Below are 20,379 nucleotides of genomic sequence, written 5' to 3' on the forward strand. Positions count from 1 at the left end.
CGGCGAGCGCCGCCGTGCGCTACGAGGCCGCGGGCACGCTCGTCACCCTGTCCGCCGCTCCTGCCGCCGTCACTGTGAGTACACTATACCTACACCTATACCTACCTGTTCCGCACCGTGTACGGGCTGCTGAACGCGGCGAGCGCCGCCGTGCGCTACGAGGCCGCGGGCACGCTCGTCACCCTGTCCGCCGCTCCTGCCGCCGTCACTGTGAGTACACTATACCTACACCTATACCTACCTGTTCCGCACCGTGTACGGGCTGCTGAACGCGGCGAGCGCCGCCGTGCGCTACGAGGCCGCGGGCACGCTCGTCACCCTGTCCGCCGCTCCTGCCGCCGTCACTGTGAGTACACTATACCTACACCTATACCTACCTGTTCCGCACCGTGTACGGGCTGCTGAACGCGGCGAGCGCCGCCGTGCGCTACGAGGCCGCGGGCACGCTCGTCACCCTGTCCGCCGCTCCTGCCGCCGTCACTGTGAGTACACTATACCTACACCTATACCTACCTGTTCCGCACCGTGTACGGGCTGCTGAACGCGGCGAGCGCCGCCGTGCGCTACGAGGCCGCGGGCACGCTCGTCACCCTGTCCGCCGCTCCTGCCGCCGTCACTGTGAGTACACTACACCTACACCTATACCTACCTGTTCCGCACCGTGTACGGGCTGCTGAACGCGGCGAGCGCCGCCGTGCGCTACGAGGCCGCGGGCACGCTCGTCACCCTGTCCGCCGCTCCTGCCGCCGTCACTGTGAGTACACTACACCTACACCTATACCTACCTGTTCCGCACCGTGTACGGGCTGCTGAACGCGGCGAGCGCCGCCGTGCGCTACGAGGCCGCGGGCACGCTCGTCACCCTGTCCGCCGCTCCTGCCGCCGTCACTGTGAGTACACTATACCTACACCTACACCTACCTGTTCCGCACCGTGTACGGGCTGCTGAACGTGGCGAGCGCCGCCGTGCGCTACGAGGCCGCGGGCACGCTCGTCACCCTGTCCGCCGCTCCTGCCGCCGTCACTGTGAGTACACTATACCTACACCTACACCTACCTGTTCCGCACCGTGTACGGGCTGCTGAACGCGGCGAGCGCCGCCGTGCGCTACGAGGCCGCGGGCACGCTCGTCACCCTGTCCGCCGCTCCTGCCGCCGTCACTGTGAGTACACTATACCTACACCTATACCTACCTGTTCCGCACCGTGTACGGGCTGCTGAACGCGGCGAGCGCCGCCGTGCGCTACGAGGCCGCGGGCACGCTCGTCACCCTGTCCGCCGCTCCTGCCGCCGTCACTGTGAGTACACTATACCTACACCTATACCTACCTGTTCCGCACCGTGTACGGGCTGCTGAACGCGGCGAGCGCCGCCGTGCGCTACGAGGCCGCGGGCACGCTCGTCACCCTGTCCGCCGCTCCTGCCGCCGTCACTGTGAGTACACTATACCTACACCTATACCTACCTGTTCCACACCGTGTAATTGTTAACCTAAAATTGTTATCAACCTTTTCTTCTTACAACGGTGAGTACGGTGCCGGACGGTTCGGTGCGATTGACTTTCACTGACAGAAAACTACGCTAATCGACTTTTTTCAATAAATACTCAAAATCTCCATAAATAAATAAATAAATAAATAAATAAATAAATAAATAAATAAATAATTAAATAAATAAATATAATTTTCAATAATAAATGTATGTAGACTATGTAGGTAACAGTTACACGAACTCCTGTATCCCCAGGCGGCGGCGGCGTGCTACATCGACCTGATCGTGAAGGAGAGCGACAACAACGTGAAGCTGATCGTGCTGGGGCGGCTCTCCGCGCTGCGCAAGGAGGGCGGGGAGGCGGCCGCCAGGGCGCTGCCCGACCTGGCCATGGACGTGCTCAGGGTGCTCGCCTCCTCGGACCTGGACGTCAGGAAACACACGCTGACTTTGGGTGAGTGCTCTTTCAGATCATCGCATATTTTAGGAAGCACGCCTCTACGCTGTCTTCTAGGATGTCCCCAAAAACCATAAAAACGACAACTTTGTGAAACTATTGTAATTACAAACGAGTACTTAACTAAACCTAAAGGAACCATTTATCGTCTGTATCATCAAACCTGCTGAGCAGATTTTAATGAATCATACGTCCATAGATTCATTCATATGGGTAATATAGGATTGAATAAAAATACCACAGTGGGATCGGGTCGGGCGGCCCCGGATGTTTATTTAACTAGCCTGTTAACATGGTGGTAGTGTCCAACGCGCACCAGGTTGTAACCATATTTGGTATCATCAGCATTGGACCTGGTGAGCTCCCGCCACGCCGAGGAGCTAGTACAAGTGCTGCGCAAGGAAGCCGCGCGAGCAGGCAGCGCCGATCACGACGATGCGGCCAAATACAGGCAGCTGCTGGTGCGCGCCATGCATAAGGCCGCTCTCAAGGTCAGTTATATCTTATTTATACGAAACATGCTTACACTATGTATACTATATACTATTTAATGTCGATAAGTATAGCCCCATAAGTCCCAACGTCGTTTTGTAACTATAAATTCAAATGGAATTGTGAACTGTAATGTAATAAAAGAAGATTCCAAATTCAAAGCTACGAAAATGATTGATTGGTTACACTTAGGATAGAATTTCAATTTAAGACGAAACAGGAGCTGAGATTTAAATATTTTAGGTAAATATACCCGTCTCGCTAACGGAAGCGGCTCCTAAAACTAGTGCGATAAGGACAAGGCGAAAAATCCTGCGTAAAAATCTCAAAAATCGAAGCTTCGTGCTCGACTGTTTCCTCCTCCAAAACTTAACCAATCGTAACCAAATTTGGAAATCTAAATGATTATGAAATTATCTGTGTCGGACCGTTTTGCTTTTTTGGCTAATTGATATCAGTTTTGAATACCACGCCTCTTATTGCGGCATAGTCAATTAGGCCATTTTGGTCATTTTTGAAGGGCTTTCTAGTGCCTTAAAAAACAAATATAATTATCAAAAAAAGCTAAACGGTCCGACACAGATGTTGACAATATTAATCTGTGTTGAAAAAAAAACGGGCAAGTGCGAGTCTGACTCGCGCACGAAGGGTTCCGTACCATACTGCAAAAAACGGCAAAAAAAAACGGTCACCCATCCAAGTACTGACCGCGCCCGACGTTGCTTAACTTCGGTCAAAAATCACGTTTGTTGTATGGGAGCCCCACTTAAATCTTTTTTTTAGTATTTGTTGTTATAGCGGCAACAGAAATACATCATCTGTGAAAATTTCAACTGTCTAGTTATCACGGTTCGTGAGATACAGCCTGGTGACAGACGGACGGACGGACAGCGGAGTCTTAGTAATAGGGTCCTGTTTTACCCTTTGGGTACGGAACCCTAAAAATCATTGCTCTAGCTTCAAAACCCACGGAGGAAACAGTCGAGTACGTTTGTATGGAGAAATGACCACTCCTGTTGGCTCTTAAACAGTCTGATTTAAGGTGCAATTGAATTTAACTTATCTCGTCTTTAAAATCGAAGCAGCAAAATGTGACTATTTTGATTATATTCTTAAAAATGTTCTAGTTTATGTATGTTAGGTTAGATTAGGTAATCGACCCTTCCGAGCTCAAATTCATTATACAACGACTTACACTAGTATAATATTGAGGAGAGAAGGGTCGTATAATGTGTATGTGGTGTCAGTTCCCGGAGGTGGCGGGCAGCGTGGCGCCGGCGCTGCTGGAGATGGTGGGCGAGGGCGGCGAGGCGGCGGCGGCCGACGTGCTGGCGTTCGTGCGCGAGGCGCTGGCGGCCTTCCCCGACCTGCGGCCCCAGCTCTACCAGGTAACTATTCTTAGCCACCCCGACGTGTACTTACAACTAAATATGTATATTCTACACTTTTCACTAACCCTTCGTTCGCTAGAGACGTACGTTCAAACGAACATCGAAAACGATGAAATGCCATGTTCATAAATTCGTTTAATTAAACAACACTCGATAGAGTACGATTACCAGTGATCGGCACGACCCGTGACACACCGCGGGATTCAAAGAGGAAATAATAATATGGACATGACATGATTCGCAAAAATTAAGAGTTATGTATTTGTAAATAAAAGTCAGAATATTTAATAAACTCATAAAATGTATCATTTTTCATTAAAGAAAATATTGATAAACTTTGGTTTTATACTGCGTAAAATATTACGTGCACTCATATAAAATATGTAAGTGTTAAAATATAATCATTAGAAGTGCATAAAAACCCTTTTCCCTACCTGGCTATTACTACCTGGCATGTCGAAGGTCACTATCGTGTTTTCTATTGTTTGCGTTTATGACCAAACGCATAGTTTAAACTGGTGCGAAAAAGACAGCTAATAGTAATATCAACAGAGTTGATGTCATCCTTCTCTAATTTACTGTAATTAATCTTATCCCCGTTACATACTTACTGAAATGAGAATATATTATTTTCCTTCACCGATTCGAATGCTGGAATCCCGGGGAATATCCATATTAACATATATATGATTGAGGTCATTGACACCATGTGGCACGGGTCGTGCCGATCATTGACGATTACAGTGGATTGTATCGCGTCAAAAAAACTAAAATAGAGTTGGTAGGAATCGTTTTCCGATTTCTTTAAAAAAAATACATAGAGATGTAAATTTCTTATATGCCGGCAGGCAAGAATTTTGATTCGTATTTAAATTGTGTTCACACCGAATAAATCGTTCTCATTTTTATTAAAAATAAAAATAATGAAATCGAAAATCAACATTATTTTGAACATGTATATTTATTTCATCAAGAGCTGTTTTTATTTTAGAAACTGCTGGAAGCGGTACCCCAGATCAAAGTGGGCAAGATCGCACGCTCGGCGCTGTGGCTGCTGGCCGAGTTCGCCGACACGCCGGAGCGCGCCGAGGCCACGCTGGACGTGCTGGCCGCCGCCATACCGCTGCCCACCACCACTGAAGAAGATAAGGTATACCTACCCCACACAATAAAGTCCACTCACCCTCGACTCAACACTCCCACCAGTGTTTTCTTTGACCCACCTTTGATGTCACATTTTATGCAATCTGTGGAAGTCTTTTCCTTTAATAGGTAACGAAACGAGTTTTTTCAAGAGCCAATGCGCGAGCTACTATAAACAGCCTTTCGTTGTATTTCATTTTGTGTATATAGGCTGCACACGTCAATATTTGCGAGAGAGAGAGAGATAAAAATACATAATATATACCAAATTATCAGGAGGAGAGCGAGAAAGCGGCGCCCAAAGTGGACACGTCGGCGCCGCGACAACTCGTCACCAGCGACGGGACCTACGCTTCGCAGTCCGCCTTCAATCTACCCGCGTGAGTTCTAATGATTATATATTTTGTTGAAATATTTGGGTTTACAAAAGAAGAAAGTGAAAAAAAAATGCCAAGGAAAATTGTGTCTTCAATAAATTGACGGACTCAACGTCAATAGGCACCGACCTCTGAAAATTTCCATACTATAACATTTTGCGAACATTTTAACCGTGGCGGGCCGTTCGGTGTAATAACCACGCCTCGGCTCGCCTCGAAGCCTCGTGCTATAATCGTTGCAGCGCGGACGCCTCGTCCTGTAGCGCGGGCGCGGGCGCCGGGCTGGCGCACGCGCTGCGGGGCGCGGAGAGCTTCACGGCCGCGTGCGCCTGCTCCGCGCTCGCCAAGCTCGCGCTCAAGCTCGACAAGCGCGGCGCCACCAGGGCCCTGCATCTCACTGCAGCCCTATTGGCCCACCACAAGAAGAACGGTACGTATTATGACTAGTTCTATCGGCGAGCCGGCTGAGGCGTTACACTCTGGGGAAAGCTAAGATCGCTCTGAAGTCGCACGATCCCTCCTACTGGAGCCTCGTATCTCACTTCAGCCCTCTCGACCTAGCGCGGGAAGAATGGTTCGTATTTAAAGACGGATCTACCGATAGAAATATTACGGCTAGTTTTTAAGCCGAGCCGTCTAACGCGTTCTTTTCTGGGAAGCGCTTTAGAGAAGGAAATGGTACAATATGTTCCTCGTTTGAAAAATGTCATACTACAGTGCGTCTTCACGCACTGTAGTATGATATTTTTCAAGACTTCTCTTTTTAGTCTTAACCGCAAGGATTATTTAAGCGCCTAGTTTGTCTCGGAAACGTTATCAATACAAATGTATTATAATATGTAAAATAATGATTTGTCCCGTTTTTGTCGTACCCAATCGTAAACCTCTCAACAGTGCATAAACATGAGTAATATCCCCAGCGTCGTCCAGCACCGGGCTCACGGCCGACGACCTGGAGCACGCGGCGCTGTGCCTGCGAGCGGCCGCGGCCAGACCCGCCGTCGTGCAGGACGCGCTCGCCCGCCGCGCCAGGAGCGCGCTCACCGCGCTGCTGCAGGAGCGAGCGAGCGCCAGAGACAACAAGGAGGTAATTCATTATGGCCACCGTCGGGGTCCGCGAGCGGCCGCGGCCAGACCCGCCGTCGTGCAGGACGCGCTCGCCCGCCGCGCCAGGAGCGCGCTCACCGCGCTGCTGCAGGAGCGAGCGAGCGCCAGAGACAACAAGGAGGTAATTCATTATGGCCACCGTCGGGGTCCGCGAGCGGCCGCGGCCAGACCCGCCGTCGTGCAGGACGCGCTCGCCCGCCGCGCCAGGAGCGCGCTCACCGCGCTGCTGCAGGAGCGAGCGAGCGCCAGAGACAACAAGGAGGTAATTCATTATGGCCACCGTCGGGGTCCGCGAGCGGCCGCGGCCAGACCCGCCGTCGTGCAGGACGCGCTCGCCCGCCGCGCCAGGAGCGCGCTCACCGCGCTGCTGCAGGAGCGAGCGAGCGCCAGAGACAACAAGGAGGTAATTCATTATGGCCACCGTCGGGGTCCGCGAGCGGCCGCGGCCAGACCCGCCGTCGTGCAGGACGCGCTCGCCCGCCGCGCCAGGAGCGCGCTCACCGCGCTGCTGCAGGAGCGAGCGAGCGCCAGAGACAACAAGGAGGTAATTCATTATGGCCACCGTCGGGGTCCGCGAGCGGCCGCGGCCAGACCCGCCGTCGTGCAGGACGCGCTCGCCCGCCGCGCCAGGAGCGCGCTCACCGCGCTGCTGCAGGAGCGAGCGAGCGCCAGAGACAACAAGGAGGTAATTCATTATGGCCACCGTCGGGGTCCGCGAGCGGCCGCGGCCAGACCCGCCGTCGTGCAGGACGCGCTCGCCCGCCGCGCCAGGAGCGCGCTCACCGCGCTGCTGCAGGAGCGAGCGAGCGCCAGAGACAACAAGGAGGTAATTCATTATGGCCACCGTCGGGGTCCGCGAGCGGCCGCGGCCAGACCCGCCGTCGTGCAGGACGCGCTCGCCCGCCGCGCCAGGAGCGCGCTCACCGCGCTGCTGCAGGAGCGAGCGAGCGCCAGAGACAACAAGGAGGTAATTCATTATGGCCACCGTCGGGGTCCGCGAGCGGCCGCGGCCAGACCCGCCGTCGTGCAGGACGCGCTCGCCCGCCGCGCCAGGAGCGCGCTCACCGCGCTGCTGCAGGAGCGAGCGAGCGCCAGAGACAACAAGGAGGTAATTCATTATGGCCACCGTCGGGGTCCGCGAGCGGCCGCGGCCAGGCCGAATATTAAAACTACTCAAAGAATACTCGAAATATTGACCTGAAAACATCGCATTCCCTCATTCGAAAATGTATATGAATTTTACGACGCAACAGATGAAAGTGATATAATTGATGTGCAGGAGGAGGAGACAGGGGAGGCGGAGACGGTGCCGGTGGAGGCGGGCATCACGTTCGCGGCGCTGGCCGGCGCCGGCGCCGCGTCCGCGCACCACGACATGTTCGAGCTGTCGCTGTCCAAGGCTGTCGAAGGTACGCACGTCCTACGTGGCCCCATTAATATTGGCCGGGCCTAGTGACTCTCCCACCAAAAATACGGTCTCGGCGCGGCCGAAAGGTGCGGCAGTTTCGTGGCCGAAATATAATTTTTATGTCGATACCGCAGACCGATACTTCGGTCGGACGCTATTTTCTAGCTTATTTTTTCTTGCGTTTCCGTTTTAGTAATGTATAAGATATTTGTTGAAGGTCGCACTCCAGCGCACGAGGAGAAGGGCAAGCTGTCGAAGGTGACGCAGCTGACCGGGTTCTCGGACCCCGTGTACGCGGAGTGCATAGTGGCCGTCAACCAGTACGACATCGTGCTCGACGTGCTCGTTGTCAACCAGACCGGTACGTACACACACACACACACAAGCTGTCGAAGGTGACGCAGCTGACCGGGTTCTCGGACCCCGTGTACGCGGAGTGCATAGTGGCCGTCAACCAGTACGACATCGTGCTCGACGTGCTCGTTGTCAACCAGACCGGTACGTACACACACACACACACAAGCTGTCGAAGGTGACGCAGCTGACCGGGTTCTCGGACCCCGTGTACGCGGAGTGCATAGTGGCCGTCAACCAGTACGACATCGTACTCGATGTGCTCGTTGTCAACCAGACCGGTACGTACACACACACACACACACACACACACACACAAGCTGTCGAAGGTGACGCAGCTGACCGGGTTTTCGGACCCCGTGTACGCAGAGTGCATAGTGGCCGTCAACCAGTACGACATCGTGCTCGACGTGCTCGTTGTCAACCAGACCGGTACGTACACACACACACACACACACACACACACACAAGCTGTCGAAGGTGACGCAGCTGACCGGGTTCTCGGACCCCGTGTACGCGGAGTGCATAGTGGCCGTCAACCAGTACGACATCGTGCTCGACGTGCTCGTTGTCAACCAGACCGGTACGTACACACACACACACACAAGCTGTCGAAGGTGACGCAGCTGACCGGGTTCTCGGACCCCGTGTACGCGGAGTGCATAGTGGCCGTCAACCAGTACGACATCGTGCTCGACGTGCTCGTTGTCAACCAGACCGGTACGTACACACACACACACACAAGCTGTCGAAGGTGACGCAGCTGACCGGGTTCTCGGACCCCGTGTACGCGGAGTGCATAGTGGCCGTCAACCAGTACGACATCGTACTCGATGTGCTCGTTGTCAACCAGACCGGTACGTACACACACACACACACACACACACACACAAGCTGTCGAAGGTGACGCAGCTGACCGGGTTTTCGGACCCCGTGTACGCAGAGTGCATAGTGGCCGTCAACCAGTACGACATCGTGCTCGACGTGCTCGTTGTCAACCAGACCGGTACGTACACACACACACACACACACACACACACACACACACAAGCTGTCGAAGGTGACGCAGCTGACCGGGTTCTCGGACCCCGTGTACGCGGAGTGCATAGTGGCCGTCAACCAGTACGACATCGTGCTCGACGTGCTCGTTGTCAACCAGACCGGTACGTACACACACACACACACACACACACACACACACACACACACACACACACACACACACACACACACACACACACACAAGCTGTCGAAGGTGACGCAGCTGACCGGGTTCTCGGACCCCGTGTACGCGGAGTGCATAGTGGCCGTCAACCAGTACGACATCGTGCTCGACGTGCTCGTTGTCAACCAGACCGGTACGTACACACACACACACACACACACACACACACACACACACACACACACACACAAGCTGTCGACGAAGGTGACGCAGCTGACCGGGTTCTCGGACCCCGTGTACGCGGAGTGCATAGTGGCCGTCAACCAGTACGACATCGTGCTCGACGTGCTCGTTGTCAACCAGACCGGTACGCACACACACAGTTCAGTTCAGTTACTTTATTGGTAAAAATATTTTACAGGTCACACAGGTACATTTGAAATAAGATAATTATTACAATTCTAGATAAAAAATACTACATCAGTCAAAGTTTACAAATCTCTAAATATGATAATAATGATCGTGCAATAATTGTTAATATAGTAAATTTTATAATAATTTATTTCATAAAGTCATCAACAGAATAACATGCTTGGTCTAGAAGTAAACATTTGAGTTTTTTATTGAATATTGAGTCGCTATCTGTAAATTTAATGTCATTAGGAATTTTGTTATATATTTTAGGCCCGATAATACTGAGAGACTTTCGGGCCTTCGCGAGTCGTTGCGTAGGAGCGACTAGCATGGGCAATCTGCGGCTGTTTGCGTCGCGGGTACAGGTTTTTGTGTATGTTTCAAGGTTTGCCCTAACGTATCTACATGCTTCTAATATATAAACGGCTGGTAGTGTTAGTATTTTATGGGTCTTAAATAGTTCTTTGGCAGGGTGATCAAACGGTTTGTTGGAAATTATGCGCAGAGCTCGTTTCTGTATTTTGAAAACCTTGTCGCGGTTTGCGGCCAGACCCCACATATCAACGCCTCGGATAAGGATGGAGTGGAAGTATCCGTAATAGGCCTTTTTCAGGTTACTTGTAGATAGGAAATACTTAGTTTGATCCACTTGTGGAACTAGAATATTATTTACTTTAATATTTAGGGGGGTTTTTTTGATGTTACGTAACTGAAAGTGAATAATGTTAGTTTTTTCTAAATTTAAAAGCATTCCATTTGCCAAAAACCATTTGTTGATTTCGACCATTGCTATATTAACTTTAGATTCAAGGCAATTATAATTTTCAGCTACTACTATTATGCAAGTATCATCAGCATAAATTACGTATTCTAATTCAGGGGATGGCGCAGTTACGTCATTTACGGGCATGAGAAAGAGGTTATTTCCCATGCTCGATCCCTGTGGTACGGCACAGTCTCCTATAGATTCTAGATCAGATCTAGCATTGAGGACGCAGGTAGTTTGTTTTCGGTTTTTTAGGAATGAGACAATGGTGCTGTAAAATTTGCCTTCACACACACACACACACACACACACACACACACACACATACAAGCTGTCGAAGGTGACGCAGCTGACCGGGTTCTCGGACCCCGTGTACGCGGAGTGCATAGTGGCCGTCAACCAGTACGACATCGTGCTGGACGTGCTCGTCGTCAACCAGACCGGTACGTACACACGCACACACACACACACACACACACACAAGCTGTCGAAGGTGACGCAGCTGACCGGGTTCTCGGACCCCGTGTACGCGGAGTGCATTAGTGGCCGTCAAACAGTACGACATCGCATCGTGCTCGACGTGCTCGTCGTCAACCAGACCGGTACGTACACACGCACACACACACACACACAAGCTGTCGAAGGTGACGCAGCTGACCGGGTTCTCGGACCCCGTGTACGCGGAGTGCATAGTGGCCGTCAACCAGTACGACATCGTGCTCGACGTGCTCGTTGTCAACCAGACCGGTACGTACACACACACACACAAGCTGTCGAAGGTGACGCAGCTGACCGGGTTCTCGGACCCCGTGTACGCGGAGTGCATAGTGGCCGTCAACCAGTACGACATCGTGCTCGACGTGCTCGTTGTCAACCAGACCGGTACGTACACACACACACACACACACAGACACACACACACACACACACACACACACACACACACACACACACACACACACACACACACACACACACACACACACACACACACACACACACACACACACACAAGCTGTCGAAGGTGACGCAGCTGACCGGGTTCTCGGACCCCGTGTACGCGGAGTGCATAGTGGCCGTCAACCAGTACGACATCGTGCTCGACGTGCTCGTTGTCAACCAGACCGGTACGTAGACACACACAAGCGCACACGCATATAATAACCAAAATTTTTAATGCCTTTTTTGTTTTTTTCTTGGCTCCAGGTATACTTTTGGTGGCCCATTACCTACGGTAGAAAATCTGTTCATAAAATTACAACTTTTCACATTCTTCCCCAGACGACACCCTCCAGAACTGCACCGTAGAGCTGGCCACCCTCGGTGACTTGCGTCTCGTGGAGCGACCCGCGGCAGTCGTGCTAGCGCCGCGCGACTTTGCCACCATTAAGGCACATGTTAAAGTGGCTTCCACGGAAAACGGCATCATATTCGGCAATATAGGTACCTAACCAAGTTTATAAGGCACAGGGAATATATTTCCCATAATCATTTTGACTTTTATATTAAAGTGATAGGGTTTTTAATTTTGCGTAATTTCTTACACCTTTGTGTCCGTTAAAGGGATAATACTTACCGATTAATCGTGCTAGATTCTAAGTGGTTTCGACCGAGAATATAATAATATTCGGCAACATTGGTATCTCCACGCATATATCATGTTTGTAAATAGATGGTCTTAAAAAAAAAAATTGGTAACTGACTAAATTAAATCACATTCTGTATTGATGTAAGTAATATAAATATTTCCCTTAGTGTACGAAGTGACGGGCGCGTCCATGGACCGCGGGGTGGTGGTGCTGAACGACATCCACATCGACATCGTGGACTACATCCAGCCCGCCTCCTGCTCCGACGCCGACTTCCGCCAGATGTGGGCCGAGTTCGAGTGGGAGAACAAGGTAGGCTTTAACGAACTATACAATGACGAAGTATACGAGTCTAACAAGAGCTCAAACATGGCCCCGCGGGAGTCGTGCCGCGAGCGACGCGGCTGTACTGCGCGCATGTTGACTACGTCTAATATTGTAATGCCGCGCAAAATGATTGACATGTAATTTTAATTGAGCCAATCAAAACTATACTTTTATTAAAATGAAACTTTTATTCTATCGCCCAAAATTTTTTGAACTGTCAGCACGTCACATTACGTAATTAGTAAAATTCTACTTTATTTCTAGTACTCAGAGTTTATAGTCTTTAAAATAAGCATCATTATCAAATTCCCATCGGTTGCTGGCTACTCGCAACTCGTAAGCGTGTAAAGTTAGACCAAGAAAAGTCTGCAGCGATTTTGGTAGCCCACGCAGTGAAAGTGTTATTTTAAACGTCAAACTTCTATGAAATTATGACGTATAAATAACACTTGCAGTGAGTGGGCTATCAGAATCGATGCAGACTTTTCTTGTTCTAACTCTAGACATCCCGAAAACGCCAGTGTAACGTGACCGTGAGATCCGTAACGAGATGCATAATCGGAGAGCTTCCTTATACAAAATACAAATACAAAATACAAAATTCTTTATTTCATAAAAAAACAGTACATATAATTTGAGGGATGGTGTCTCCCGGTAAGCAATACAGTGAAACCTGGTTAAGTGGGACCTGGATAAGTGAGAAACCTCTATAGCTGGGACTCATGGTGCGGTCCCGACACTTTAGCACTGAATTACCTCTGTTAGTGAGATAAAACGAACCTCTATAACTGGGATTAGTTGTTGTGATTTTATAGTCACATTTACCTCCATAATTGAGACAGAGAGTGTATTTTACCTCTTTTACTGAGACTATATTTATAAGATTACATTTTCCTAATTGTTTTTTTAGAATTTTATACGAATTACCTCTGTATCTGAGATAACGTCAATCTACGACCTCTCTAACTTGGACTTTATTGATCTATTTCCGTATTATTACTAACTCTTAGTCTATCCACAAATTCCGCATTTGCTTACTTCTGTCTAAACGACTTCAAGTTTCATTTAGTTACTTTATGTAGTTAAAATTATCGAAACGAAAGCTGAAATCTTGTAAAGTAACAAGAATAAACAAATTTTCATTTTATTAATTTCTAAGACGCAATGAAGTCCGTATCAAATTTAATTGAAAAAATCTATCCTTTGGAAAATCATTCAAAATAAATTCAAAGAAATATTTAAACAGACTTAAAAAATATTTAGGGACAAGGATTATTTTACCTAAACATTTAAAGATAATTACAAAATACCTTATTAACCACCTCTATAACTGAGATATATCCTCTATTCTCACCTCTATTAATGGGACCCTCTGTAAATGAGACAGAAATTTATTTGTACTTGCCTAACTGAGAGCCTGGGTAAGTGGAATACCTCTTTAAGTGAGACAAATCTGCTCGTCCCTTGAAGTCTCACTTATCCAGGTTTCACTGTATATGCCTGTGTTGGGAGGCACCGCTCTTCCGTTATTATTGTAATCTAAATAATACTAAGCTACACTATTTACAAGTAATAAAACATTTACTACCTATACTATTTACAATTAATAATTATATACTAATTACAAGCAATACATTAATTTTAAATTTATAACTTTATACTGGTTTGTTTAGTCATTGACTCGCGCATGACAAGTAACATTGATAATGTTGTTACCTAGCAACTGTTGTTTACTGTCAGACAAAAATAAATGTCGTAAACAGATATAATATAAGCTTATTTTTTAACCGACTTCAATTTCATAGTTCTCTATTAATTTTAATGTGTAACCGAATAAAAATGGATCAAGCATTAAATACGAGAATGATTCAAATAGGGCAATGCCGGGAGGTTTAGATATTTTCGAAGGAAAAAATGTAATACCATCGTTACACTTTCATACCCTAAATCGAATAATTTATCGAAATTTTTCAGTTTATGCCTACAATCCGAAAAAAAGTTTAACTTGCGCCGTGGTTCCCTAAAAAAATTCTAAATGAGAAATTGTGTGTTGGGACTGTTGGGTAACATTCAAAGCTGGCGGGTATATTTATGGAGAGGGGGTAGCAGTCAGTGCTAGTGTGCCTCTGCCTGGGCTATTTTTGGAATTCATTTTTCTATGGAGAGCGTTGTCTATACATATATATTCCGTCGCCGGTTTGCACAGAGTTAGCTTAGACCAAGGGTAACTTGTATGAAACTGTCGCAGGTGTCGGTGAACACGAACATCACGGACCTGCGCGAGTACCTGCAGCACCTGCTCGCCTCCACCAACATGAAGTGCCTCACGCCCGACAAGGTACCTATCATATAATGTAACCATTACATACGCCACACTGGGCTTACTTTGTTTCTGCCCTCTTGAGCCTCATTCAGACGGTGCGTCCACTTGTTGTAGTAGCCTACAGTGCAGCGAAAATCGCACGATCTATATAAATGCAACTTTAATATCAATTTATTTAAATTGTGTCGGCTTACGGCATAGTTGTTTTCATTTATTTGTGTCAGCGTTATTTACTGTAACTAATGTAATTATGTTATCATGATCGTCAGGCGCTATCAGGGCAGTGTGGGTTCATGGCGGCCAACATGTACGCGCGCTCCATCTTCGGCGAGGACGCGCTCGCCAACCTGAGTGTGGAGCAGCCCTTAAACCGGCAAGGGCCCGTGGCGGGACACGTGCGGATCCGCGCCAAGAGCCAGGTCAGTGACAACAAATGATTCCATACTCAATTTGACATCTGTCAACTGTGAGGTGTCAAATAGCTACAAAGTTAGGGGCGATAGTAAGAAGTAAGTTAAATATGCATTAGAAGAATTTAAATTAAAAAGTACTAAATTAGGCGCCAATGTGACGAAATGCGTACTTACATAAAGCGAGTGAATTAATTCGGCAAGTCTGTGGCGACAGATCAATTTTATGATTGTATTTTTGTTTGGGATAGTGATAAATTGATAAAACACAAAAAACGAAAGGCCTAATTAGATATGATTATTGTTACATTTGCAATATTTATATATTGAAAAAAAGGTTGACTCCAAATTTTGACCTCAAGTAACGGCAAGTATGATATTAGTTAGGGAGGCGAGGTAGCTAAATGGCGTAATTCAACGGCGCCGTCGAGACCTATCAAAATCGAAAGATAAAATAATTTCGAAAAGAAAAGCTCGTATGGCAAAAACCATTTTAGCGGTGGGTTTGGCGTGTACGGTTTTTCAAAAATGTTAAAAAAAACAGTTACTTGGGCATTCTCGAGCGCGTCATATATTCATACTACGTATGCCCCGAGTGTCTCTGATAACAACGGTATACTAATCTGCCGGTTTGCGTGGTGGGGGTAGGCATATAAAGTAGTCAAAAATGCAAAAAAAAAAATTTACTCGAGCGCGTCAGATTTTCGGAAGGGGTGTTAAGTAGGCCCCAAGGAAGCTTCCTTTAAAAAAACTGGCGATTTCGGCGTGACGATAAGTTACGATGAATTTTTGAAAATGCAAAAAAAAAAGATTTTTTGAAATACTCGAGCGCGTCAGATTTTCATAGGGGAGGTTTATCTCGGTATCCTGAAAGCATATTTTTTTAATCTGACAAAAATGTTGGTGGGTTCTCTTAATCTGACCGAAAAAGGTTTTTTGGTTGAGTTTTTATGATGCTTCAAGTCAAAAAGTTTTAACTTTGGACAAAAATGTAAAGAGACCTTTTTTGTGTAAAATAAAATTACCTTTTTTGTTTATTTAAACTTTTTTTTTGTAAAATGTATCGTTCGCGACTTATATGCCGCAACGCGTTCTTAGGAAGACGAAATGGCTCCTCCACACTTCCGGTCATGCGGAAACCGGCAGATTTTGTATTTTTAGTAAGTTTTAGATTATATTCTTCAAAATAAAAAATAAAAAAATCGCGCTCGAGAATGCCGGATTAACGTTTTTTTTTTACTAGTTCGCGACCCTATAACTCGGCGGCGTCAAGGACTTATCGTCAGATTAGTTAAATTTAGTCTTTAAACACTAAAATCAACCCCCAATATCTTAATCTGAGGCGCTCGAGTATTTCAGACTATCCATTTTTTTTTACTAATCTGATCGTCTATCCTAGGCGCGCGTCACTACATATAGAGCTAAATACTTTACAAGGTTGTTCTATTAGGTCTAAGGTATCTCTCATATCTTAAACTGCCACGCTCGAGTATTGCCGAAAATTCCTCTATTCGCCTCCCTAACTATATGATACACATAAAATTATAATGTACCTAGTTTAGATTTTGCGTAATGATATATTTCTTTGGTAAGTAATTCAGGATTTTACGTATAGATTACAGTATTTATGTCATGGATAGATTCATTGTAACCACCGTCCTATAAAATCTAGAGCTATAAATATATCTACACTGGCCCTTTGGACTGCGGCAAAATCGCATTTTATTATTTTTTGCAATCTTAACCTACACACCTTGAGTTCCTGTTTGTACTGAGCATACATTTACAATATAATTGTAATGAACATACGTAAACCTTATTACAAAGACATAAAGTCTACCCATAATCAGGGTGCGTAGTCAACATGCCAGTCGTACGCTCCGAAGCGAATGAAACGCAACTGTCACTGTCGCACTAATATGGAAGAGTGTGCAAGCGACTGTCACCTTGGCTAGGCACCCAGTTAGAGTCAGTAGTACAGAGTAACAAACGGCGTTGTTGCAGGGCATGGCTCTCAGCCTCGGCGACAAGATCAACCAGATGCACAAGACGCCGCCGCAGAAGACGTCGCCCACCGCACCCACAATACCCGCTGCTTAGATTATTTACATGTATTAATTACTATTACTTATTCTGAAATAAATATTATCGTTTAGTCGACTCGGCGTCTTACTCACACTGTAGGACAAAACCCTCCTCCCTCGCAGTATTAGGTACAGAATACAATCCCTACTGCACCCATCGTACCCGCCCGCCGCATAGTTTATTACATTTATTCGTATTATTCAGAAGTAAATATTATCAATTTATCATATACCAGTTTACTGGTTATTTTACTTACCGCACCTTTTTAGTAGTAGGTGATTTACTAACTAATCCTGAAATAGGTATTTTTATTATTCAATATGAATTTTCAGACATTTAGCATCCAAATTTGCGGAAGTCTCATACAAACTTCTATCCCCTTGTGCAGTTGGGGATCAAAAGTTCCATGTTTTAGAATGTGTTCGTTGTTTGTGTAGTAATACTATGTTATATATCAAATTTAAGCTTTCTAGGGCTTCAGGAAGTACCCTAAAAAATTTGATGATCATCAATGAGTGAGTCAGTGACGGAATCGGAGTTTTTTAGATTTCTATAATATCTAAAGTACAAGAGCTATATGCATTAAAAATAAATAAATAAATATTATAGGGACATTCTTACACAAATTGACTAAGTCCCCCGGTAAGCTCAAGAAGGCTTGTGTTGTGGGTACTCAGACAACGATATATATATAGGTAATAATATACAAATACTTAAATACATAGAAAACATCCATGACTCAGGAACAAATATCTGTGCTCATCCCTTATGATGTGATTTATTTACAATATTTATGCTATTTAACATGAATTTTATTTTATGGTAATGCAAAGTAATTACATTATAGTTATAAGGACGGTGTGTGTACAGTTTACCCGCCAGCCGCCCCGCATAACCATTTGTTCCCAAAATGCGCTGTAGATACGTTAAGGGGCCCACTGATTAACAGTCCGCCGGACGGTATCGGCCTGTCAGTTGTTCGGAACTGTAAAAAAATTGTTCTAACTGACAGGCCGATACTGTCCGGCGGACTGTTAATCTGTGGGCCCCTTTACAGTGGCCAGGCTCCAATTTCACCACGGTGACAGGTGCGACAATTGTAAAACATCACTGTTGCTGACGTCACAGGCATCCATGGGCTACGGTTACCGCTTACCATCAAGCGGGCCGTATTCCTGTTTGCCACCATCATTGTTTTATAAAAAAAAACCTTATTATATCGGAAAAAACAGATATTTCTCTTGCTAAGTTTATGACAATTGTCACAAGAAACACTACAATTGTCACGAAATTCCGACATATAACTCATTACCTGTCAAGAATTACCTACAATTCTTCTAAATGTTGACAATTGTCAGAAACTTCGCAAAAGAAATATCTGTTTTTTTCCGATATAATAAAGTTTTTTTTAATAAAACAATGATGGTGGCAAACAGGAATACGGCCCGCCCGATGGTAAGTGGTAACCGTAGCCCATGGATGCCTGTGACGTCAGCAACAGTGATTTTACAATTGTCGCACCTGTCACCGTAGTGAAATTGGGGCCAGGAAGGTATAGTGTTTGAACAAGCCCGCATCGAGTCAATCGACGATCTAACGAACAAACAGACAGACAGAGAAGGTTATCTCGAAGAGATCGCTCATTCGCGATAAGTCTGCATGACGTTTACTTCTACCGTAATCATATTTTATTCTGTATTTATTGATATACATATAATCGGAAGTCGATAAACGAGAAATCCCTATGACAGCTCAAAAATGCTACGAGAATTCCGGGCTCTGCTCATCACACAAATAAATGCCCTTACTGGGATTCGAACCCAGGACCATCGGCTTCACATGCAGGGTCACTACCCACTAAGCCAGACAGGTCGTCACAGTAATTATCCTGTCGTTGGAATAGGATACGTGAACAATTTAATTAAGTTGGTTAGTGACTGGCCTTAACTTATATTTATGGCTGATTATTTTCTAATATAAGACTACATACATGCCTATATTTATTAATAAGATTACGTTTAACAAACGAATAACACCTCACTCGTATTGAGCAATTTTCTACCCGTATTTTTTTTACAAACTTACTTTTTTGGCTCTTCTTACTCAGAATTGTCTTTTCCAGATCGTCACATTCAATATGAATTTCTATTATTTGTTTTATTTTCATGGCGCACCGGAAACTATTTTTTTCATACGAAAAAAATAAAATTTACTTTCCATTGCGACACTTCACACATCTTACCTACTCAAAATTATGATCCACAGGTAGCTTTCATGTCGACTAATTGATGATCGAAGGATCATCAATTAGTCGACATCGACCATGGCGACCACTTCGACTCCTAGTTAGCTCGGCGCTCGTGCGCCCAATATAGCTGACATAGCCGATCTTGGAGGTGAACCTCCGCGCACATTGAGGGCACGTGAGAACACCAGCCACATAGTGGTAGTGAATGGAAGCAGGCTGGCGCGCTTTCAGCTCATCGCGTTTAGCGTCGAGGTCAACTTTACGTTGCTCCTCGAAACCGTGCACTTTGTCATGGACCAGCCTGCGCCACTCAGGACGTTGTGCTGCCAAACCTTCCCACTGAGAGGGCTCGATGTCGCATCTTTTCATGTGTCGTTTCTGAACATCTTTGTATCGGAGGAGTTGTCCGCCAAGTTTCCGCTTACCTTCCTCTAGTTCATAAAAAAAGATGCGCTTCGCCACTCTCTCCTCCGCCATACGCGATACGTGACCGCACCACCGAAGCTGTCGACGCATTAGGTAAGCCTCTATTCCACCGACCTTGGCTCGTCGCAGAACTTCGGTATTTTGCACTCGGTCAGACCATTTGATGTTCATGATCTTACGCAAGCATTTGAAGTGGAACCGGTCTAAGGTATCAATGTGATGACGGTACACGCACCACGTCTCGGAAGAGTATAAAAGGTTTGGCATCACAATCGCCATGTACACAGAAATTTTGGTGGCCAGTTTTAGGTCATGCGAGCAGAAGACCTTGGAACACAGTTTCCCAAACGCTGCAGCTGCAGCGCCGATCCTGCTGTTGATCTCAGCGTCAAGGTCACACTTCGAT

At 46.7% G+C, this 20,379-nt stretch overlaps 1 protein-coding gene across 1 annotated transcript in view; it reads left to right on the forward strand.

Moving 5' to 3' along the window:
* LOC134806338 (coatomer subunit beta) overlaps window positions 1-17,374 on the forward strand; it is a 29,106-nt gene extending 11,732 nt beyond the window's left edge. Inside the window, exons 7-20 of the mRNA XM_063779546.1 lie at window positions 1,747-1,945; window positions 2,294-2,439; window positions 3,688-3,828; window positions 4,823-4,981; window positions 5,251-5,354; window positions 5,594-5,781; window positions 6,272-6,438; window positions 7,738-7,867; window positions 8,084-8,227; window positions 11,847-12,008; window positions 12,321-12,466; window positions 14,730-14,819; window positions 15,074-15,223; window positions 17,219-17,374. Coding sequence (XP_063635616.1) covers window positions 1,747-1,945; window positions 2,294-2,439; window positions 3,688-3,828; window positions 4,823-4,981; window positions 5,251-5,354; window positions 5,594-5,781; window positions 6,272-6,438; window positions 7,738-7,867; window positions 8,084-8,227; window positions 11,847-12,008; window positions 12,321-12,466; window positions 14,730-14,819; window positions 15,074-15,223; window positions 17,219-17,314 — 2,022 coding nt within the window. The 3' untranslated portion in view covers window positions 17,315-17,374. The remainder of the gene's footprint in view (window positions 1-1,746; window positions 1,946-2,293; window positions 2,440-3,687; window positions 3,829-4,822; window positions 4,982-5,250; window positions 5,355-5,593; window positions 5,782-6,271; window positions 6,439-7,737; window positions 7,868-8,083; window positions 8,228-11,846; window positions 12,009-12,320; window positions 12,467-14,729; window positions 14,820-15,073; window positions 15,224-17,218) is intronic.
* Window positions 17,375-20,379: the final 3,005 nt, after the last annotated feature.

The sequence above is a fragment of the Cydia splendana genome, chromosome 3 (assembly GCF_910591565.1).
Source record: "Cydia splendana chromosome 3, ilCydSple1.2, whole genome shotgun sequence".
Lineage (NCBI taxonomy): Eukaryota > Metazoa > Arthropoda > Insecta > Lepidoptera > Tortricidae > Cydia > Cydia splendana.